The sequence below is a fragment of the Meles meles genome, chromosome 6 (assembly GCF_922984935.1).
Source record: "Meles meles chromosome 6, mMelMel3.1 paternal haplotype, whole genome shotgun sequence".
In the NCBI taxonomy this organism is placed as follows: domain Eukaryota; kingdom Metazoa; phylum Chordata; class Mammalia; order Carnivora; family Mustelidae; genus Meles; species Meles meles.
Window position 1 is genome coordinate 133,909,179 of NC_060071.1, and position 25,044 is coordinate 133,934,222.

The following is a 25,044-nucleotide window of genomic DNA, read 5'->3' on the forward strand; positions in this document are numbered from 1 at the left end:
CTTTTTTCCATGGGGAACTTCTGAAAAGTAGGGAGTCCACATTTTTTCTTGCAGTCAGGATAAATTCCCTACTTTTTGTCAATTAGTATCTTCTGTAGAATAGGCTGAAAAGTGCTTCCAAAGCTCGCTGGAAAACAAACGTGTTTTGGCATTATTGATCTGTGGTCTTCTGTTGCCCTTTTTAAAAATACTAGTTCAGATTTTTGTTTTCTTTTTTTGGTCTGTCTTCATGTGTATTAATGGGAACCTGGAAACAGTTTAGTTAGGGCAGGCAATGAGAATCTCATGTCCTTCAATACCTTGTAATTTTTTTCAGTTGATAGCAACAGAAACTGACCCTATCTAAACCAAAAGGTGATTTATTGCAAGAATGATAAGCATGCAAAAAATAAATAAAAGGAGGGAGTAGTCAGGTAGAATTGACGAATAACTCAGAAAAGTCAGGCAGGAAATAGCATAGCACCCGGGACTTCAGCAGCACGAGTTTACAGACCTTTTCTTGAGGATGTTCGAGGTCTAGTGCCCTTCAGTCTCTTAACCTGTTGAAATCTAAATCCCGTGAGAGAAGGTTGTTAGGTTCTTTTTGGCATAGGTGCTTACCCCCGTGCCAGTCAGTCAGGACCTAGGAAAACGGTCCTGCTGCACAGATGTGGCCACCAGGGGCCTACCCCATGTATCAGAGACCATCCACAGAGAAGCGAAAGTGATATGAACCGGTAGCCCCTCAGGCGCTGTCCACTCCAGAACCGTGTGGAGGGCACGGAGTTACAGAACAGGTCAGAGGAGGAAGAGCGCTTGGACCCAGGAGCAGAATCTGGCAGAGCTGCCGTGGTACTCGGATCTCCTGACCGCAGCATCCCCTGTTGTGCCACGATGCTTATCTGGAGGTCAGAAAGTGCTCCAGAGGAGATGTGGGTGGCAAGGGAGAGCGGTGATTCCGGGGCACAACCTCGCTGCCCAAGTGCATGGGATGCCACTGAGCTGAAAATGTGCCAGGGTGTGCACACATGGCTGTCTCTGTTTCTGAGTTTTCGAAGAGGAAAATCACATAATGTCAAAACACGTTTGTTTCCCAGCGAGCTTTGGAAGCGCTTTCAGCCCATCCACAGAAGATACTTACTGACCAAAAGTAGGGAATTTATCCTGATTGCAAGAAAAAATGTGGACTCCCTACTTTTCAAAGGTTGCCTGTGGAAAAATGAGGACACTTCTGGAAATATGCGTTCAGAGTGTGAATCCTTGTGTGACTGGTACAAAGCTCCAGACTATTTTCTTCAGCATGTATGGTATGCAGTAGGGAGAGGCTAGTACATTTCAGTAAAATTCCAAGAAAGGGCAATTTCAGCAGAACTAATTTTAAGGAATAACAGAACATACTACTGGAAGTGAATGGGGTTTGTTTAGCAGAAAAGGCATGGTGGCAGTCCTTTGATTGCCAAAGAATAATGGGTGTTCATATTGGATGTTAATTTTTTTTTTTTTTTTTAATGTTCCAAACTGTCTGCCAGGTGGTGGGTTCTGTTATACTGTTGTCACATTCAGCAGGAATGTTCATATCAGAAGTGTGTGCTTTTGTTTCCTGCTAATTATTTCCCCATTATTGCATCATTACATAGTTACCCTGTGTTCTTTCACGGGATTCTCGAAACTTCTGCTTAGGATCATTCGTTATAAATCAGTGTACAGTGTAATCAAACCTTACCTTTTTCTCTGTTCTGAAACTAGAGAGACAGAATGCAACACATGATCTAGGACTTTTTTTTTCTATAAAGACATTATTGGACAATAGGCAAAATTTAAGTGAAATCTGTAGACTAGATATTAATTAGTATCTATTGGTTTCCTGATTTTGAAAATTGTTCTGTAGTTATGTAAGAGAATATCTTTGTTTTTAAGAGAGACACACTAATGTATAAAGGTACATCATAACTGCACCTGACTCAGATGGTTCATGCAGAAAATTCTCCATCGTTCTCTCTCTCCACACACGATACCACGCCACACAATTACTTTTTCCTGAACCAGTTGGGAGCAGGTTGTATACATTCTCTCCCTTTACCTTTGTGTTTGGCAGCTTGGGCTGCTCTAACGAAATACCACAGATGAGGTTGCTTAAACAACAGATGTTTGTCACGGTTCAGGAAGTCCAAGATCAGGTTGCTGCCAGGCTGAGTTCTTGGGGAGGCATTCTTCCTGACCTGCAGATAGCTTTCTCATAGTGTGTTCACGGGGCCATTCTTCAGTGGAGATCTCTGGCTTCCTTATAAGGGCGCTAATTACATTGTGGGGCTCACCCTCATGACCTAATGTAACCCTCATTACCTCCCATAGGCCCTATTTTGAAATGGCATCACACTGGAGCTTCAGTATAATGAATGAGGTGGCAGAGGGGGAGACAGACATTCAGCTTATAACATTCTGCCCGTGATCCCTCTAAAATCATATTCCTGCTTGCAAAATGCATTCATTCTCCCCCAGCAACTTCAAGAGTCTTAACTCATTCCAGCATCCGCTCTAAGGTCCGTAGTCCAAGTCATGTGATATGAGTGAAACACGAGATGCACCTTATCCTAGGACAGTTCCTCTCCAGCTGTGAGCTCTTGAAGCATGTAAGTTATGTGCTTCAAAAATACTGTGGTGGGACAGGCAGAGGATCGACATTCCCATTCCAAAAGAGAACTCAGAAGGAAGAAAGGGGTGATGGGTCCCAACCAAGTCCAAAATTTAGTAAGGCAAATTCCACGAGACCTTAAGGATCAAGAATAATCCTCTTTGGTTTGATTCTATGCCCTCTGGACCCATTGGGATTGGGGTCACTCACCTCTACCCCTGTGCTTCAGGCTTCCTTTTCAAGGCACTTACCTATTGATTCTATCTGAAGTGATGGTTGCCCCACCTTTGAAACTGAGAAGGGTACCCTGATGATCTCTAAACTGTCTTTGGAATTATTCTTTTCTTGTCTTGAAAATAGCCACATTCACAGGGAAATGGCTCTGTGGCCCAGTCCTGTAGGATCTAAGAATTCCTAACAATCTAGCACATGGTTTCAAGCATCAGATGGTTCCACAAAGCTTGTTATGAAATATGCAGTAGTCTCCTGCTCTCTTCTTCTCTTTTTTCCATCTTCTGTGTTTACCTCCACATTTTAAAATGCTTATTTTACTGCCTCTTGACTTTTCACAGTGAACATTGTTTATTATTGCCTTATTACCCTTAGGAGATTTGCGCTCCTTATCTAGGGGAGGATTCTTGTTGGAAAGACTCTGGCAGGAAGTTTGGTGTGACTAGAAGGATAATTGGGATGTGGAGAGGGTCTCAGTGGCAGGGAGACCAGACAAGAAAGGGAGGGTATTGCAGTGGTTCAACGAAGGAAGAGACACTGAGGGTTTTTTAAAACTGAGGATAACATACATTCAGGTAAGTGCATAAAATATATCATGCTCCATGACTTTTTACCTGTGTGTGTATAGTGTCTTCAGTACCTCTCTCAAGATGTAGAACATTTCCAGCCTCCTTAAAATTCCCTGGTGTCCCACAAGAAGGTCTTGAACTTAGGCACAAAAATTCGTTACTGGTTCTAGAATGAAGTCTGAAAATGAGGTGGAGCTAAAGATGACTCCAAACTTGGGAGACTGGGTAGACTGGGTGGTGATGCCACCAACCAGGTGGGTGATACAGGAGGATAATCTGGTTTCAGTTGAGGGAGGAGTGAAGATGGGGAGAGAAGTTCAGCTTTAGACCTGTTGAGTTGGGATGTCCAAGTGGAACTTACAGGTGGCAGGTGGAAATGTACATTTGGAGTTCTGGGGAAAATTTGGAATTGACATGGAGATTTGTGCGTACTTACCAACGTTTACAGTCTGAGAACTGGCAGGTAGATAAGAATTCTCTAGAGAAGCTGTAGATAGAGACCTAAGGTTATCATGAGAGGCCTATGTTGCTTTTATTAACTCTGTTTTAGTCCAGAAGTGAATAAAATTAGCGAGAAAATTCGGTTTAAACATTTTTAATAACTTTTTAAAAAGATCTATTTATTTATTTATTTATTTGAGAGAGAGAGCATGAGAGGGAAGAAGGTCAGAGAGAGAAGCAGACTAGGAGCCATGGGGTGGAGCTGGGAGCCATGACCCAAGCTGAAGGCAGTTGCTTAACCAACTGAGCCACCCAGGCGCCCTCAGTTTAAACATTTCTTACGAAAATTCAGTAATGTGTACTCTGTTAAAAATGAAAAATGAGGTTGGTTCAGAGGTTTTTAAATAGGAAGTAGGCGTTCTGCCTCTATCCCACTCCCGTCCAGTTTCTGTGTCTCCTTCCAGGTGATTTTAGTGCATGTATGTTGTTTATGGTTTATCTTGATTATACCTTTCTATTATTGCTTTGGTTAAGAGTCTTTTTTCAGCTGTTTAATAAGTATAATTGATGGCCTAGAGGCATGTGAACAAAATGGCTTATTGGTTTGTTTTTTCCCCCCTCCTCTTCTTGTAATGTATTTTATGATTTTGACTGAAAAAAAATTTCTTCTTTGGCCTTTTTTTCTTTTGCATTTTATTGAAAAAAATGTTACTTTTCAAGCAAACATGTCTTGGTTTTCTTTGGAGTCCTTAAATCTTCCCTTGATTAATAATACTAGCATTGTTACACTCTTACCTGTTTAATGTGATCAGACTGACAACTTTTTTTTAACCCCTGGAGGGAGTGATAAGCTAATATTTTTTTGGATTGTCTTGTAGACAGTATAATTCTCGTTAGAATGAATGAAAGGCCTCTTAAGAGCCCTCTTGCTTAGTGAATCCAGAATATGAAATACCTGGAAGAGTTTGTAGCCCATGTTGTGTTCAGTGTGAATTTGACCTCCAATGTAGTTGAGACTAAGAGGTATTAGATGTGGGATTTGGAAAGCCCCTAATATGAATTGTGTAATCACTGTAACTTGTTTAAACCCTTCTGTTACAGGGTACTTATTGTTGAAAGAGCAAAAAGCATAATGTGTATTTTCGTTCATTCAGCAAATGCTTATTGAGCTCCTGTAAGGTGCCACTTTCCCTAATACTGATAGTAATAAAAGGAAACATTACTGAATACTTACTATTTGTTAGCACTTAATACATACTATCCTGAGTGCTATGTGCTATAATGAGCAAAATAAGCCTGGTGCTTTCTCTTACGGAACATGATACATGTGTAAGATGGTGGTAATACTACTATTTTTTTAAAAATTTTAAATTCAATTAGCCAGCATATAGTACATCATTAGTTTCAGATGTAGTAATACTACTATATTTCAGTCATGTCAAAAATAAAATTTGGCGGGGCGCCTGGGTGGCTCAGTGAGTTAAAGCCTCTGCCTTTGGCTCAGGTCATGATCCTGGGGTCCTGGGATCGAGCCCCACATTGGGCTCTCTGCTCCGCGGGGAGCCTGCTTCCTCCTCTCTCTCTGCCTGCCTCTCTGCCTAGTTGTAATTAATCTCTGTCAAATAAATAAAATATTAAAAAAAATAAATAAATAAAATAAAATTTGGCATCAGTAATTAAAGAGCAAGTGATTTTTTTTTCTCTAATTTCTGAGATTCTGTCAACTTTCAGAGGTTTGCATATCACTTGGCCTGTACTTTCTCACCCTGAATGATCAGAGTGACCTGTGTTTTGACTGAGGCTGTTTTGCAAAAGGTTACTTCATAGTTGAATCTCAGTTCTTTAAAATGCAGTTAATTTAAAGTGGCACTGTGATAGAATCACAGTATGGAAAAGCAAACTCACGATTTAACTTCCTCCTTCCTAGACAGTCCAGCCAACTGTATGAATGTACATGGTTGTGCTGGTTTGGGTGTGTCTCAGATCAAGGTGATATCTTTTAAAGAGATCCACCCACAGCATTCCCGACAGACAAATCTGTCACACATTTGTTAGAGACTTAGGAGCTCTGAAAATTGCCTTACTTTTTACTAGTATGTTCTATTGAGAGAAAACAGTTCCAGAGTTAAGGAGAGTTGGGTACTGGTATTAAATAGTGTTCTTTTATATACTTTTTTTTTTTTAAGATTTTATTTTTTTGTCAGAGAGCACAATCAGGGGGAGCAGCAGGCAGAGGGAGAAGCAGGGTCCCTCCTGAGCAAGGAGCCTGACACGGAACTGATCCCAGGACCCTGGGATCACAACCTGAGCTGAAGGTAGACGATTAACTGACTGAGCCACCCAGGCATCCCTAGATACCGTTTTTAAAAGAGATAATCAGAATATTATTTTGGGGGGGCACCTGGGTGGCTCAGTGGGTTAAAACCTCTGCCTTCAGCTCAGGTCGTGACCCCAGGGTCCTGGGATCGAGCTCTGCATCGGGCTCTCTGCTCAGCGGGGAGCCTGCTTCCCTCTCTCTCTCTGCCTGCCTCTCTGCCTACTTGTGATCTCTGTCCATCAAATAAATAAATAAAGTCTTTTTAAAAAAAGAGTATTATTTTAGTTGTGTCTTAAGTATTTTTGATTTGCTTTGTCCAGCTTAATAACTTATTTATATGCTGTATTAATTTTTAAACAGTCTCTTCAGGGGCGCCTGGGTGGCTCAGTCAGTTGAGCCTCTGCCTTCAGCTCATGTCATGATCCTGGACTCCTGGGATTGAGTCCCACATCGGGCTCTCTGCTCGCCAGGGAGTCTGCTTCTCCCCCTGATCTCTTTCCCCTCATGCTCTCTCTCTCTCTCATTCTCTCTCTCTCTCTCATTCTCTCTCTCTCTCAAATAAATGAATAAGATCTTAAAAAAAAATTAAAAAAAATAAACAATCTCTTCAGTTATTGGCTTGTTTCTAGCCATTCTGTTCTAAATACATTGCAGCCTTGTTCCTGTATAAAAGTTTAAGTAGTAAACATCGACACAGACTTCCACCCCTTTGAGGAAGAGATTGATAAAGACATACATCAGTTTTACATATGGTTTTCAGAAGTCCTTTAGGCCATCAAACTGAAGCAGTGCCACCAGATTCCAAGTATCATGCCTTTCTGAAAGCCTTTCCCTTGTTAAGAACAACTGTTTCTTTTCCAGCTGTTATAACTTGCAGCATTCAGGTGGCTTTCCCAAAAGAATATTATTGGGATATAATATTCTAAAATATATTTAACCCTTGGATCAAGTTGCCTGAGAGGCCAAGAAATAATCTTTTATTCTTTCATAAAAATAGGGGTTTTTCTTAACTCTAGTACAGTGCTCGGTTGAAAATATGTTCCTGCTGAATAGTGAATGAGCATCCTTACTGCAGTTGGCTGTTTCAAACTTAAGGTTAAAATTAACACAGAGACATCTGTGATGAGATTTTTCCATAAAAGATTGCCATTAAGATTGGCCAAAGTGTAAAAAGCTTTGAGCTCTGAGATCAAAAGTGCAATAGCTTGGCATCTGTATTAAAATTTAAGTATTCCAAAGGATGAAACCAGGGATAATCTTAAGGTGGAAATGGATACTTTGGTCAAGACAGAAACTCTTCTTTTTTTTTTTTTTTTAAAGGTTCTATTTATTTATTTGACACAGAGAGAGAGAGAGGTCACAAGTAGGCAGAGAGACAGGCAGAGAGAGAGGGGGAAACAGGCTCCCCATTGAGAAGAGAGCCTGACACCTGGCTGGATCCCAGAACCCTGAGATCGTGACCTGAGCGGAAGGCAGAGGCTTAACCCACTGAGCCACCCAGGTGCCCCAGTTACTGATTGCTCTTAACTGTTTTCCCCTTGCGTTGCATTTCACTTTCTACTTCTGTACTGCACTGGACCACTCTTACATAAGCATTTTCCTTTTGTGCATAATTTATTTGCATTACCTCAACAAAAGCTGTTAATAAACCATGGGTTTTTACAGGGGCCTAGTGCTGGTCCTTATTTGGAATACAATGGCTGGTGGCTTTAAGACTATAGAGCAGGGGGAAAAAAGACTGTATAGCAGGAAAACATAAATATTTTAGTTTGTTCTGGGACTGATTTACTTTGACTACTTCATTTGTAAGCTAAAATGCTATTTTTCAGGATAGGGTTTTTCTTTGTTGATTCATTTTTTTATCTGCTTTATTAGAACAAAGGAAATTATACACGATCCAACCAGAGTGTTTAAGATCTAGTTAAAAAATCAAATAATGATAGAAATGAGTGTTAGGCATTGTTCTTCAGGCAGTTACTTCTGGTTTTTTTTCCTTTGCTGTTTATCTAAAGTGTATGTAACATATAATATTTCTTTTGAAAAAAATTATGCCCTGCTAGGTCTTAGTGGATTTTTTTGACTATTGGAAAATTCTGAAGTTATGCAAATCTGTAAGGAATTAGGTTTTAAGTAGTAATCTTTTTCTTGGGATCGAAATAAATGTTTTTAATCTCTGTTTTAGATCCATCATGTTACACAAAATGGAGGACTTTACAAAAGACCATTTAATGAAGCTTTTGAAGAAACACCAATGCTGGTTGCTGTTCTTACTTATGTGGGATATGGTGTACTCACTCTCTTTGGATATCTTCGAGATTTCTTGAGGCATTGGAGAATTGAAAAGTGTCATCATGCAACAGAAAGAAAAGAACAACAGGTAGTTGTTAAGAGTCTTTATATGGAAACCTTTTATAGACATCCTGGTATTCTCACTCATTTTTTTCTTTAGAAATTTGGATACATGTGGGGCACCTGGGTGGCTCAGTGGGTTAAGCCTCTACCGTCTTCTCAGGTCTTGATCCTGGGGCCAAAGTGGGGATTGAGCCCCACTTTGGGCTCCCTCTCAGCAGGAGCTTGCTTCTCCCTCTCCCTCTGGTACTCCCCCTGCTTGTGTGTGCTTTCTCTCTCTCTGTCAAATAAATAAAATCTTAAAAAAAAAAAAAAAAAGAAATTTGTATACACATTAAAATAAAAATATTCTAGATGAAGTTAAATGAAAGTATTTCACAAAGAAAGTAGAAAACAAGGTTAAGGCATGGAGAAATCAAAGCATTTAACATATTTCTTTTTTTATTTTTTAAAGGTTTATTTCTTTATTTGAGAGAGAGTGCACATGCGCACATGCTGGTTGGGGAGGGGCAGAGGGAGAGAATCTCAAGCAGACTCCTGCAGGGCGTTGAGCAGGTTGCTGGGCTGGGCTCAACCCTGGACCCTGAGATCCTGACGTGAGTGGAAACCAAGAGTTGGACGCTCAACCGACTGATCCACCTAGGCACTCCGCATTTAATAGATTTCTGATTTAATGATCACAAGAATTGATTCCTGTTTGCTGAATGAGAAAGCTAAAATTCACAAGTTAAAAATAACATTTCCTGAGTTGCTTAGTGTCAGAGCTGGTACACAGACATGGGTCTGTGAAATGCCAGAGGCCATGTTCTTTATGTTGATGGTGTTGTGCTGTATCCCAAGTTGTATCTCTAGTCTTCTGAGAAGACAAAGGAGTTCTGGAGGACTCGTGGTGCATTTTCTCATAGACACATTATACGCAGGTGTTTGGCTCACAGATAGCTCCTTTCCCCCAAACAAGCCTAAAAACAGAATGTAGCTGAGCTACTCTGTTCACGGTTCAAAAAACAAAAAAGGCAATCTTGTTTTAGTAATTGTAAATAGAGATGATATTGATTGTCTCTGGGGGGGAAGATCTCTCTTCACTTTCCTCCGTATATTCCTTTGTACCTCTTGAGTTCTACACAGGATACATGCCTGTTCTCAAAGATAAATAAAATTAGAGAGAAATGCCTGGTTTTTCTAAAAACAAGCTGTTCTTGACATGTGAAGTATGGAGAGGTTGTCCTCTAGCCCAGGGAATATACTAGATTAGAGAAGGGCTTCCGAAGTTAGATTTTTTGGTCATCATATCTCTCATTTTTGTGGGGTATTAGAAGAGAGAGGCAGATGTGGTGGCAGCAAGGTCATCACTGAGAGAGGAGCCATTAGATACTGGGAAGGGGTGGTGGTCCTGTGGGAGGAAGGGCAAGGGACCATCTAGACACATGGGGAAAGAAAGGATCAAAACCAGTCAGTGTGGGGGTTGAAGATTCTGGGATCCAGGCTCTTTTCTCTCATCTCAGCCATTCTGCACCCTTCCTCGCTCCAGCACCATGAGCTGGTCCTTCTCATTGCCCTGAAATGCCTACAGATTCATTTCATGAAAAAGGTATTTCTTGAACACCTAATGTGAGCAAAGCCCTGTATTCAGAGCATGATCCAGTAGGCCAAACTAGTTTTGATCATTGAAAACCAGAACACATTTTAAAATTTTTTGATTCTTCTTTCTTTCTGCCTCTGTACATCCCAAATAGACTTTGGGGCTAGAGTGCATGGCCAGTATGTTGATTTTGTATGCGACTCAGGTGGGGCCTACTGGCTGTGGGTTAGAGCTTCTTGTGTACTTACGAGCTTGTCTGGTATTGCAGTCACTTGTTTTAAGATTTTTTTTTTATGTATTTATTTGACAGAGAGAGATCACAAGTAGGCAGAGAGGCAGGCAGAGAGAGTGAGAGGGAAGCAGGCTCCCCGCCGAGCAGAGAGCCCGATATGGGACTCGATCCCAGGACCCTGAGATCATGACCCGAGCCGAAGGCAGCGGCTTAAACCACTGAGCCACCCAGGCGCCCCTTGCAGTCACTTGTTTACAGCCCGATATCTTCCTATCAGACTGAGTTGGTGGTGGTTCTGACGGATGGGAGCTGAAGTTTTGTTCCCATATTCAAAAAAACCCTTTACAGGGACCTCTCCTACTGTGGGCACCCTGTAGAGACCTGCTAAGTAACGTGTGAAGGTGGAGGTTGGGGGTGCTGACTGATGGGGAGAGCCGTCCTGGTGTAGGGAATGGTGTAGGCAAAGGCATGAAGGATGTTTGGGAGAACCTGGAATGTGGATGTATGAGAGATCGTGTTGTGAATGTCAAGCGAACTTTGGTAGGCAGTGAGGAATCTGGGTGGTTTTTTTTTTTTTTTTAAAGATTTTATTTATTTATTTGACAGAGAGAGATCACAAGTAGACAGAGAGGCAGGCAGGCAGAGAGAGAGAGAGGGAAGCAGGCTCGCCGCTGAGCAGAGAGCCCGATGCGGGACTCGATCCCAGGACCCCGAGATCATGACCCGAGCCGAAGGCAGCGTCTGGGTGGTTTTTGAACAGGGGTGTGACAGGAGAGTTTGCACAGCTGGTATTTTGTCAAAGTGTGATGAAGAATGACTGAAACAATGGAGTTGCATCCAGATTACTTTGTGAAAGAGTACATGATGTTTGGAACTTATTTCATGTTCCGGAGGGTGAATTGGCTCCTGAGTATTATGGTGGCTTGTGTGTGCTTGACCTTGGTATTAAAGTATTGGAACACATAGATTTCATTCTTCAGTAGTTTCTGATTTTGTTGAGGAAACAAACTCTTCCAATCCAGCAGGTCTTTGTAAAGCCCTATACAGATAAGTAGTGTTTGAATTGTATGCAGGTGTAGAACAAAAAAATAACTGAATAGCATTGAATTAATCAGGAAATAATTCTTGGAGGAAGAAGGAATAGGAGGAAATATTTATGTGGGACAGTGAGGGACATTTGCAATTTGAAGGACTATGCTAATTTATTCAAATTCATTTCAATAGGATTTTCACAGTAGATAACATTCACAGTTAAACCAGCTGAATTCTGCCATTTTCTTACAAAAATTCAGCTTTTGGACGGAAGGAAGATCATTCAGCCTTATGGTACAGCATGTTTGTTTTCTGATTCTGGATTAGATGTAGTGAGAGGGATATGCAAATTTCAAAGTGTTACACTAAAAGAGGTTAGGGAAAGTGCTTGGTTGGATCATAAAATGCAAATATAATGTTGCCACTTCCTCATTTCACTGAGTGAATGGTATTTATAAGTACATCCTTACTTTCTTCCTCATTCCGTTGTAAAAGAGTCCATTTTAACAAACTGTGCTGGCTCTTCGTATGTTGCTTTGGGTATAACTGAGTCCCATGGTCCCACTCTAAAGATAAGTTAGGGGCTCCTGGGTCATTCAGTTGGGTAAGCATCTGCCTTATCTGGCCCTGGGGTCCTGAGATGGAGCCCCAGCCCTGTATCAGGCTCTTGCTCCACAGGGAGTCTGCTTTTCTCTCTCTCTCTCCCGCCCCCCTCCTGCCCCTCCCCCAACTCATGCTTTCTCTTACTTTCTCTCTCTTGAATAAAAAAAATAAAATCTTTAAAAAAAAATATATAAGTTAGCAAAAGAAAAAATGTAAATTTAAAAAATAAAGATGAGTTAACCTGAGTTTGTTCTATGTAAATTGCAAAAAAAAAAAAAATCTTTGAATTCTTTACTACTTGATCTCTGTTATTAGTGTTGTTTTGGATTAGAATGTTGTTTTCCCCAGTCTGTGGTCTGTTTCTTTTTTATGTGAGGTGAAACTAGCACTCCAGAACTAATCTGTATCTAATCTGTGTGATTAGATAAAGCAAAAGGTCGAATTTAAAATGTTTTAGTATCGGGGCTCCTGGGTGGCTCAGTGGTTAAGCCGCTGCCTTCGGCTCAGGTCATGATCTCAGGGTCCTGGGATCGAGTCTCGCATCGGGCTCTCTGCTCAGCAGGGAGCCTGCTTCCTCCTCTCTCTCTGCCTGCCTCTCTGCCTACTCGTGATCTCTGTCAAATTAAAAAAAAAAAAATGTTTAAAATGTTTTAGTATCTAGATGGGAAATACCTAGTCTAAGAAGCAAATTATGGCAGGTGATTACCACATGCTTACTAAACCTAACATTTTGCCTCTACAGTTTGTTCATGACCACATATTCAAAAATCAGAGGGACAGGACATTGGGAAGGGACATTATATATTCACCCCCGATATGTTTAATTTTCAAGATACAAAAGAGGGAAATTGATTGAAATATATTAACAGGAATTCCTGGAAGGATTCTATTCTTGACCTCCTTTTAAAAAGCGGTCTACTAAGAATATTCTGGCAGTTGTCATTTTAGCAGTATCTTTGGAAACTATTAATGTAGTAGTTACTTGACGTATTAAGCTGGTGGATTATCACTTGGCTTGTCTTTTTTATTTCTGGGGATTTACAAAGAGCCTCTTCTTGCCATTGTTCTAGCTGTGTGGATGGCAGACCTCTTTTTTTTTTTTCTTAAGAGCTTCATTGAGATATAATTTATATACCATAAAGGTCACCTGTTTAAAATGTATATAATTTAGTTGTTTTTAGCATTACAGTTGATCTTGAAAAATGTGGAGGTTAGGGCTGCCGACCCTTCCCCCACGCTGTTGAAAATTTGTAACTTTTGACTCCTCTAAAACTTAACTACTGATAGCCTGCTGTTGACCCAAAGCCTTGCTGATAACATAAACAGTTAACACATATTTTTTAAGTTGTATTTATTATATACTGTATTTGTACAATACAGAAAATGGTATTAAGAAAATTATAAGGAGAGTGGGGCGCCTGGGTGGCCCAGTGGGTTAAGCCTCTGCCTTCGGTTCAGGTCATGATCTCAGGGTCCTGGGTTCGAGCCCCGTGTCAGGCTCTCTGCTCAGCGGGGAGCCTGCTTCTCCCTCTCTCTCTGCCTGCCTCTCTGCCTACTTGTGATCTCTCTCTCTCCGTCAAATAAATAAATAAAATCTTAAAAAAAAATTATAAGGAGAAAATACATGTAGAGTACTATACTTACTGTATTTATTGGAAAAAACCTGTGTGGGGGTGCCTGGGTGGCTCAGTGGGTTAAGCCTCTGCCTTCAGCTCAGGTCATGATCTCAGGTCCTGGGATCAAGCCCTGCATCAGGCTCTCTGCTCAGCAGGCAGCCTGCTTCTCCCTCTCTCTGCCTGCCTCTATGCCTAGTTGTGATCTCTCTCTGTGTCAAATAAATAAATAAATAAATCTTTTAAAAAACCCTGTGTGTAGGGATCCTGCACTGCTCAAACCTATGTTGTTTAAGGGTCAACTGTATTTTCATGGGTATGTAGCCAGCACCATAATCTAATTTTATGACATTTTTATCATCTGAAAAAGAAATCCCATACCCATCAGCAATAACTCATTACTCCCCCTCATCACCCTCGGCAACTGTCTCTAGATGTTTCCTGAAAATGGGATCGTACAGTGTGTGATCTTGTGTGTCTGCCCCTTTCACTTGGAGGAGTCTTTTTGAGGTTCGTCCACACTGTTGCAGATTCCAGTAGTTCTTTCCTTTTTAGTGCTGAGTCGTATTCCATCGTATACAACAGTCTTCTATTTTTACTTACTCTAGGGACTTCTCACTGGCACAAAGCCGTATGCCAAGTAAACCTTTTTAAGGAATTTTGTCACCGGGAACCACTTCATTCTTTTGTACTGGTTACCTGCACAGATTTGCAGATGTTTCCCTGTCACTCATTGGGCTTTTCTGTTCAGAGCACCAGTGCAGCTTTTTTTTAGCAAGGTGCCCCCCTCCCCTGCTTTTTTGGGGTCTTTTGAATCTTTTGGCTTCTATCTTTTGAGCTACACTTTGCATTTAAAAATTTGGAACTTTTTTTTACTACTCACTGAGAATGCGAAAGTTTAAAGATCTGGTGCCCTAATACACTAAGTCGTTTCAAGTTTAATTGAGTTCTGTTAGGGTGCTAAACAGGTAAAGTGATTTAAAGTGTTTTATCAGAAGGAAGAAATAAACGTTAAAAAAAATAGAATTCCTAGATTCTTAAGACTACCCACAAACCCTCCACAGTTCTTTGATCCCAGCTGAAGAAACCCTGTTGAAGTTTCGTTACATTTTAAGCTATATTTTGGTTTTATATATTTTTCTCATGAAAGGATTTTGAAAATACCATGATAGCTTTGGTAGTAAATATCTGCTCTACTTAAATCCGGCCATCACATGGAGCTTGTCAGAGACAACACATGGTGACTGGCCAGTGCTCAGCTGCTGTTTACTACATGTTCCATTGTGGCCATTAGGAGTCTAGCGGATCAGCTTTGCATCTGTTTGTCCTCTTCCAGATCGTTCCCAGTAGCATAGACGTGTTATTTTTCCCATCTTAAAAACAAGCTTTCTCTTGATCCTTTCTCCTCCATCTACTGTTCCATTCCTTCTAATGCACATACACTTATTTATTTGTTTACTTACTTGCTTAAGTAAGCTGTACACCCAGTGTGGGGCTTGAACGCATGACGCCGAGATCAAGGGTCCCATGTCCTGCTGACTGAGCCAGCCAGGCACCCATCTTTCTTCCTTTTAGAGTAAAATTCTTTGACGTAGGTGTTTCCAGTATCTTGCTTCCTGTTCTTTACTGAACTCAACTCTAGTCAGGATTTTGCACCTACCACTTCAGCTAAAATGATTCTTCTTAGGATCACCCATGACACCCGTGTTGCAAAATCTCACGTTCCTTACTTAGTTTGTACCTTGTTTGGTCTGCCAGTCGCATTTGACAGAATTGATCTCTCTCCTTCCAGGAGCATTTTGCCTACTTGGTTGGTTTTCAAGCATTGTACTTGGCTGGTTTTTCTCCGGCCACTCTCATTCTCATTTGCTAGATCCTTCTCATCAGCTCAAGTTCTACATGTTGAAATGGGTATGGCAGTGGCTTCATCACTGGTCCTCATCTCATCTGCATGCACTCCTTGGTGATTTCATCCATTATCATGGCTTTTGGTACCTCTGTATGCTGATAACTTCCATGTTTGTATCTCTGGCACTGACTTCCTCATTGAACCCTACACCTGGGTATCTAGCTGCCCATTTGACATTCCCACACAGCCATCTCAAACTTTACATGTCCAAAACTAAGCTGACATCCCTCCTACCAGCTGGCTTTATTCCCAATCTCTATGGATGACAGTTCTCTTCTGCTGTTGCTGAGGCTGAAAACCGTGGTGAAGCCTTGACTCTTCTTTTTGCCACACACCATGTGTAGCCCATTAGGAAATCCTAACTACTCAACCTGGACATCATCTCCTGCTTAGCCTCTCACTCATCTGCTCCAGCCATACTGGCCTTTTGGAGTTCACTGGTATGTCGGGTACACTCCTGCCCCACTGCTGTTGCACTGCCCCACTGCTGTTGCACCAGCTGTCTGCCTGCCAGGGAAGCTCTTCCTCCAGATGGTCGAACGGCAAGTTCCTTCGCTTCCTTTTCCTCTATTTTACTCTAGCCACTCTAGCCACCCTAGCCAAGTTTTAGCATGGCTCCAGCATTTCATAGCCCCCTTCCTATGTGATTTTTATTTCTATTAGCATTTTTCACTGTTTAAGATCCTTTATATTTTATACATTTGTCTTGCTTAGTATCTGTCTCTTCCACCAAAATGTAAATTCCACAAGGGCAGAGATTATTTTTATCTTTTTGTTTACTACTGTACACCCACTGCCTAGAAGAGTGCTTTGTACTTCTTAGACATTCAGTAAATGTTTAAGATAATCATATTGGGAGTGGTGGTAATAACAGTGAAAAGTGTTGAGTCTTTGGAAGTATTCATAGGGTTGTGTGTGTCTGTGTACATACGAACACACAGATGACTCAGTTTTAGATGTAAGAAAACAGCAGTCTTTACTTTTGAAATGTCAAAGCCTGTCTTCAGTTTCAGTGGTTGAGAGTTGTGAAGCATCCTGATCTTTGCCAGATACATAAGCATCTTAGCACCCTCAGACGAAGTAGAATTTCTTGTGATCAGATGTTAGGCCAAGCACATTGGGATGCACATCGTTGAGTCAGGCAGCTCAACGAGCTGCGACACATAAACCTTTCAGACAAAATTGTGTGCCATGGAAATGTATGGGCATAGACTTTGGAGTGAAAAGACCTGGATCAGTTCCTAGCTCTGCCTCTGGCTAGTTCCCTAATTGGGAAAGCCATTTTGTCTTTCTGAAATTGGAGTAACATCTTTTTTTAAGAGGGTGCAGGGTTATTTAAGAACAAATGTATGAAATGGAAGACGTACCATAAGTATCCTAAGTACTCAGATGGGAACTCTGGCTGCTGTTGTGATTAGCATCAGCTTTATAATCATCATATTTGGACATCTGTGTTGGGCCAGAAATGCTCTTAACAACCATGGGCAATTGTTATGATGAAGTCAGCTTCTGGAAGTGCTAGTACTCAGCCTTTTCCACTGTGATCTTAGGGCCTGCACAGGGGCTAAAATAGGCGGTACCTATTTATTTAAAATAGTATAGGATGTTTTCTAGAAGACTCAACCTCAACCAATAGAAGATATTTATTGGCTAATTACTAAGATGACTCCAGACTACTTTTGGTGAGGTCTTCCATGATCTCGAATGAACAAATCGATGAATTTGAAGTTTTCTCTGAGGCCACTGGTAGAAGTCACTTACCAGGGTCCTTCACATCCAGCAATCCAGAGTGTAGCCTCGACTAGACACCGTTCTCTTTTTGTCATGAATATCTGCTAGTATATGGGTTTGTTGAAAGGTCTTGAGGAAGCATGTGCATGAGGAGTGCATCACATTCAAACAGGGCGTGGAGGCTCTTTGCACTTGACTCTCATCATTGTCTCTCGCTTACCAGTTCAGTACTCTTGTCTGGGCAAGTGTCCCTTTAGAGTGCTTGTTACACTGTATTACACTTCCTCTGTGTGGCACTCCACTCTGCTCCTTTAAGAGATCTTGGGAGTGTGGGGATTGTTTGTGTCTTACTCATTTTTATCCCTAATGCCTAGCTTAGTGCGTGGGATGGACAGCTCAATAAATGTTTGTTCAGTGACCAAGCAAACAAGTATTAGGTCGGCCCTGACTAAAGTCATTTCACAGTGACTGAACTGAGGAGGAAGAAGGGGGTGGTGGGAATGTGGAGTGGGATGGGGGACAGGGTGGGAGGGTGAGGGCAGGTGTAGTGGGGGTGTCACAGTTTGCAGAGAGAATGTCTGGCAGAAGTTTTCAGTAAAAGGTATTTGAATGAATGAATGAAGAGTAAGTCCTCTGGGCCTTGAATATTTAACCTGTATGAGATATTTTTGGAAATAGGCACTCACCCTTGTTGCCTAGAACTAGAACCCTGAATAGTAATCCCTTTCCATTCCCATTCTTCATTGCTAAGCTGCAGGGAGTTTGGGTAGCTGCCTTTTAGCTCTCTCCAGCAAACTCTCCAACTGTAGTCAGACTGCGACTGCTACCCTGGGCATGAGTGTTCTCTTCTGCCATTCTGTCCCAGCTGCCTTTGGTCTCTAATATGCCTCACTGTGGCAACTTCCCCATCAAGTCTGTTCCCAAATCAAGGACTTAGTTGTTCTCTTATTGTAAGGATGAACAATGAGCAGTGAGCTCCCTGATGTTGGCAGTCTCTGTTACGGAGATTTGAACGCCTTTCTCTCTCCCCTTACAGCCACACACCACTAGGTCACTGGTTACCCAGAGCTGCCTGCAGCCTTCTTTCTATACTGGGGTTTGGTAAGCCTTCTGGTAGATGGGATCAGACTTTTTAAGTGTTTTCTGATGTTTATATAGTAAAAGCAAAAATAGTGCTCTTTGTTGCTAATAAAAATTTGTGATGGAGAATTTCTCTCAGGTGTTTGAGTTAATACTTTTGACATTAATGTATAGTGTTTAGTACTGTTTACCCTATTTGATGTGAATTGAAAAGGATTGAAAACAACTTTTGGTTTCGTTTTGTTTTTTCCTTTGGGAAATAAATGGGCATGACTAGTAGCCAAGGAAAAGTCCCAAATTAGAATTTGGATGTCTTTGTTCCAGTTTTCAGTCACTCAGTATTCTTGTTGGAAGAGGAGACTATCAAAGGGATATACCAGTTAAGTAGTAAGTTTCCAATTGCGATAGGTTATTTATGGATATTTTCTCTTAAGGAAATGTAAATGTTGGAAACAATTGTGAAAAGGTATGGTATCAGGTACTTGTACATTCCTAAGAGTACTTTCTGACTCTGCTCAGCTTAATTTAAGATTTTATCTGCTGATTACTTTAGAGCCCAATGTCATAGAAAGTTGTTGATTATAAAATTTTATGAAGAGTCTTCTTTAGCAATGGGTGTTACAAAATAAGGCTTAAACTTGAATGTTTCTGATTAGCTTATTTAATGTAAATCCAGTTCTCAGGGCTGGAAGTCCAGCAGTTTGCTAACTATAGTAAAACTATAGTATAGTTTTCTTTTTGTTTGGTTTACTCCTTATCTTCAGGAGTTGAGTTGATCTAATGTGGTCTATGTTCTGAGCAGTGGTCAAACCACATGGGACATGACATTATGCATTCATTTTAGCTCCACCCAGATTATTTTTTATAGACTTAATTTTTAGTGTAAGTTATTTCAGAGTAGAAGGGAGAGCTTTAAGTACCTGGTCACGGGAATTCATTGTAAGAATCTTTTATTTTTTTTTAATCCCATCCAGGGAAAGAAACCTGAGATAGATATCTTTCTATATAAACTACCTTAAGTGTTTCTTGTTTCTTTTTCTTTGGAGGGTTTTCACTTTGATCCTTAAAAATATGCAGAGACTGGAATTTTAATTCCAGAAGTATTTTTCTTGTTTGAACCTGAAATTATAGTGTTTTTTAATGGCATTTCCCAATATATGACTTGGGAGGCAGAAGAGAAGTCCTTTTGAGGTTATTAGCAAGGAAAATCATTTAGATGACAGAATTGTACAACTAAGTTTTATTTTTATGACACCTACTAATTGAGTTTATTTACAACCATTTCATACAGGTTAAACACCAGAGCTGAGTGACGTTCACCTGATTAAGAGTTGTTTTACTAAGAATTGTTTTACTTTTTTTTTTTTTTTAAACAATCTCTGTGCTCCATGGGGGGCTTGAACTCATGATCCCGAGATCAAGAGTTGCATGTTCTTACTGATGGAGCCAGCCAGATGCTCCCAGAGTTGTTTTAAAGTTGTTTAAACGTAGAGAATTGATGCCTTTGCAAATGTTTTCCTTATCAGTTAATTCAGTGTAGTTGACCTCTCATTCTCAAGCACTCTTGCAACATGGGAAAGGAGGTTGTAAAAATTTTCTAAAGTAATTCAGTTAAATTCATGGTATTTCACCATCTGTTGGCAGGACTTTGTGTCATTGTATCAGGATTTCGAAAACTTCTATACAAGGAACCTCTACATGAGGATTAGAGACAACTGGAACCGGCCGATCTGCAGTGTGCCCGGAGCCAGGGTGGACATCATGGAGAGGCAGTCTCATGATTACAACTGGTCCTTCAAGTGAGTCTCAGTTGGGAAATTATTTCTTTCTTTTTTTTTTTTAAAGATTTTATTTATTTAATTGACAGAGAGAGAGATCACAAGTAGGCAGAGAGGCAGGCAGAGAGAGAGGAGGAAGCAGGCTCCCTGCGGAGCAGAGAGCCCGATGCGGGGCTCGATCCCAGGACCCTGAGATCATGACCTGAGCCGAAGGCAGCGGCTTAATCCACTGAGCCACCCAGGCGCCCCTGGGAAATTATTTCTTGACAGCAAGAATTTCTTCACTTTAGAATGCATCCTGTTGCAAATTGAGCAATCGGTTAAAGCGAGTAGAAGCTGAGAGTACAATACAATACACTTCATTTCCTTGCATATTGTTCTTTGTTATCCAGATTTTTTTTTGTTATCTGGATTTTTCAAATGCATTTTTCTATTACGTTTGACACTGTGTTGGGTTATAATTGAAAACAAAATTTGACTTACCAGAAAGAAAAACAACAACAATAATAAACAGTGGTGTCCTATTACACCACTTACCAGAATCAAGTGTCTGAATTTACTTCTGGATATTTTGAGTCCTCAAATGATTGAAGGACATATGAAATGCTTTTACTTAAATAGATTGAATAGTTTGGAAAACAAAATTAATATTCATAAAATTTTACAGTTTAGATCGTATAAGTATTACATGGTTGCATTGTGTTTTTTTTTTTTTTAAAGACAAATAATACAGATAAATGAAGTGTTCCCCCATGACAGCTAACCACTTCCGTTCTGCAAACCCACTTCTCCACAAGTCTTCACTCCCCAGAGGTGACCACTGTTACCCGTTTGTTGTGTAGGAGTCCTCCACATGTTTTTTGTGGGGCATGTATCATGTAGTGAATCCGTGGAGTGACATACAGGTAGTTTTTGATTTATAAAAATGGGATCATATTACAGAAATCATTTTATGTCTTACTTTTTTTACTTGCTAACATGCTTGTAATCTTTATTCACAGCAAGTTCATTATTAGTAGTGGTTGCTGAGTATCCTAGAGTATAGCCGTATATAGTATATAGAGGTTGGGCTGCATCATCCTTTGTTAAAAACCTCAAAATCTCAGAGATCAAACAGAACGGTTTATTTCTTGTCATACTCTGTGCCTGCCTTAGGTTGGTGGAGCCTCTGAACCATGTTGTTCTCACTTGTGGGCCCAGGCTGTTGGAGCTTCCACATGTGGGATGTCACTGGTCTGTGTGCCTGGGAAGGGGACATGGCAGATAAATAAATTGTGTAGTGACTTTTTTTTTTTTTTTTTAAGGATTTTACTTTACTTATTTAAGAGAGAGGGTGCAAGGTTGGGGGGAGTGTAGTTGAGGCACAGAGAGAAAAGGAGAGAATCTCAAACAGACTCCCTGCTGAGTGTAGAGCCCAATTCAGGGCTCGATCCCACCACCCTGAGGTCATGACCTGAGCCAAAACTCAAGAGTTGGATGCTAAACCGACTGAGCCACCCAGGTGCCCTATTGTGTAGTGACTCTTAAAGGATCTTTATGCATGTCTTTTTTCATATGTGTGTGAAAGTTGCTGAATTAAAGTGTGTGTATATCTTTTAAATGATAAGTACTGCCAAAGTGCCTTCCAAAAAAAAAAAAGTACTGGCTGATATTCTGATCTACAGTATGTGAGACTATCCTGGCTAACATGGATTTGGTCATTCTTTAAATCGTTATCATTATTGAAAAGCGAAAATTAGTATTTTAATTTTCATTTTCTTAATTGGTAGTGAATTTGAGCTGCTTGTCACGGAGGCCGTATTCTCCTTATTTCCTATACATTGTGCTTCCTTTTGTATTACCAGTATGTTTATTATCACATGTAAGTGTTTGATTTGCTCATGAGTTTCATGAACTTTTATGCTGTTGAAATACAGGTACACAGGGAATATAATTAAAGGCGTTATAAACATGGGTTCCTACAACTATCTCGGCTTTGCACGGAATACAGGATCATGTCAAGAAGCAGCTGCCAAAGTCCTAGAGGAGTATGGTGTCGGAGTGTGTAGCACTCGGCAGGAAATCGGTAAGTGTAGGCTCTGACTAGCTGATGTTCTCCACTGTGCTACTCAGGAGGGAGTAATGCTGGTATGGAGCTAGAAGAGTAAGCATCCAGATACGTACTTTGCCATATAGTTTCTGAAGTAGTGGATGATTTTAACGCTTTCAACGTATTTTCAGACATAGTTACCTTTTCCATTGTATAATAAAGTGGGTCTAGAAAGATTCCATAAACATTTGATTCATTTATAACTTTAACGTTGACTTTGTTGGCTTTTACAAATGATAGTGGTTAAGGGTGCCACTTACTAGTACTGACCTCATGGACATATGAGGGTTAATGTGTTTCCATACCGGTAATTGGAGACTGATAATAATTCCTATCTTATGGGACTGTTTGAAGAATTAAATCAGCTAATTCATGTAAAGTGCTTGTGACATGGTTAACACTCAGTAAATGTGAACTATTTTTATTACCAGTGTAAATCTATAAAATGTAAAGGTGAACAGATCCATGTAAAGATAGTTAATATTTTTTAAAGAATTTGTTCATTTATTTGAGATAGTGCAAGTGTAAAGAGAAAAGCAGGCTGAGCAGGGAGCCAGATGTGGGGCTCAAACCTAGGACCCCAGGATCATGACCTGAGCCAAAGGCAGGCATTTAACCAACTGAGCTACCCAGGAGCCCCTAAAGAGAATGAATTTTTGTTCAGAGGAAGATTTCAAATTCTTTGATTTTGTTTGAGAGAATTAAAAACTACAGAAGTTATAAGGCAACTTCCAGGATATTTGTTACCGTGAATCACCCCAGAACTTAGTGGATTAAAACAATAATTCCTCATTATTTCTTGTGGGTCCAAAGACTGGCAAATGTAGCTGGGTCATTTCCACTCAGGGTCCTTAATGATGTGGCTTAGGAAGCATTGTGCCGTGATGACATACAGTAGTCAGACCTTACATCTTTACGGCACTTTATATTTTATAAATTGCTTGAACCTATTCTCTCTTTTGATCCTCACAGCAGTATCATGAGGTAGACAGAGCAAATACTGTTACTGGTATTTAGCAGAAACTGAAGCCCAGAGAGGTTAAATGACTTGATTAAAGCTTTGAGAACATGTCAGCAGTCATTTTCTCATCCTCTTTTCTGCATTTAGCCAGCATCATTGATCAGTCAGTCTTGTTTGGTCCTTAAGGATTTGAGTATTGATATAAAATCACAGCACAAAGTGAGGGGGGATGCTTTTTAATTTGTCTTTTGCTACATAACAAATCATTCTAAAACTTAGTGACTTAAAACAGAAAACATTTATTTGCTGTGATGCCGCAGTTTGGCGAGGGCTTGGTATTTATCTTGACTCCATGTGGTATGGGTGGGGCATTCTGGCCAAAGATGGAGTATCCAGGACGGGTTCACTTACATGTTTGGCACCTCAGCCAGGGAGTAGGATGAGGTGAGGTCTCGCTGAGCCCTGCATTCCACTTCCATATAGTCTCATGTCCTCCAGAGCCTCTCCCTCTCCATGTGGCCTCTCTTTACAACAGCTAGTTAGACTATTTTACATGGTAGCTGACTCCAAAAGTATAAAAGCAGATGTTGCAAGGCTCTTAAGGGTTAGATTGGAACTGGCATGTGTCAGAAGGGATGGGAGAAATTGTTGGCAACTTTCTTTACAGGAATTCCATCCCAGGTGGTGAATCTGAATGTGTTCAACTATGGTGTCCTTGATCAGCCCTTTCTCTTCATAATACTCTCTCGTGGAGCTTAGTCTGAAAAGGTTGTTACATGTAGCCTATGATTTCTTTTTATAAAGTAATGAGTGGTTCTTAACTTTGGGATTTAGTGGTATTAACTTCATTAACTTCTCCATGCAGGAAACCTGGACAAGCATGAAGAGCTAGAAAAGCTTGTGGCAAGTTTCTTGGGAGTAGAAGCCGCTATGGCATATGGCATGGGATTTGCAACAAATTCAATGAACATTCCTGCTCTTGTTGGCAAAGTAAGACTTAGTCTGTCGTTTATGAAAATGCTCTTGCATATTTTGTTTTGTTTTGTAAAGCTTTCAGAGCAAGCCCAAGGCTGTTGTAAACTTCAGAATACACGTGGTCTACCCAAAGATATTTCTATCACAAATTTTCGATAAGTATATCCCAAGGAGACTTTATCAGTTGAAGCTTTCTTGCTAGAACCCATGATTCTTTCTCTTCCATTAGATGACTCTTGCCTTCTTCATTTCATACAGTTTTAAAAGGGATTCTAAGAAATAAAAAACCTCACAAAAGGCTAAAATTTTAAAAGAAAGAATGTTTAAATTGGAAGGTTACTTAACATATGAAAATACATGGGTACCCTAATACTTGTTCTTGTCATAATGCATGTTGCTCAGAGATACATGGGCAAAATATGTGTATATATGTAAAATACATGTAATGATACAGGTTAAAAGTAATATAAGTTAGTAATAATGAAGATTAAAAGTAATAGTAATAATAGTAATAAAAGTTTGTGTGGGTAGAGTTTGTAAGGGGGTAGTTAAGGAGAGAAGAGATAAGAGACTTTGTAAGTCACATTTTAGGAGGTTGGCACTCTCAGTTTGAAAGGGCCCTGAAGGTTTTTGTTTTATTTTTTATTTTATTTTTGTAGAGCAAGTGTGGGCAGACACACACAAGTGCACAAATTGGGGGGTCAGGAGGGGCAGAGAGAGAGACAGAATCTCAAGTAGACTTTGCGCCAAGCGCGGAACCCAACATGGGACTTAGTACCATGACCCTGAGACCAGACCTGAGCTGAAATCAAGAGTTGGATGCTTAACTGACTGAGCCTCCCGGGTGCCCCAAAAAGACATAACAATTTTATTTATTATTTATTTATTTATTTTTTAAAGATTTTATTTATTTGTTTGACAGACAGCTATCACAAGTAGGCAGA

General features: G+C 40.4%; 1 protein-coding gene across 1 annotated transcript in view; it reads left to right on the plus strand.

The window, feature by feature from the left end:
• The window catches only part of SPTLC2 (serine palmitoyltransferase long chain base subunit 2), a 110,811-nt gene that overhangs the window by 17,597 nt on the left and 68,170 nt on the right, over positions 1–25,044 (plus strand). The window contains exons 2-5 of the mRNA XM_046008510.1: positions 8,352–8,546; positions 19,942–20,096; positions 21,992–22,140; positions 23,991–24,115. Coding sequence (XP_045864466.1) covers positions 8,352–8,546; positions 19,942–20,096; positions 21,992–22,140; positions 23,991–24,115 — 624 coding nt within the window. The remainder of the gene's footprint in view (positions 1–8,351; positions 8,547–19,941; positions 20,097–21,991; positions 22,141–23,990; positions 24,116–25,044) is intronic.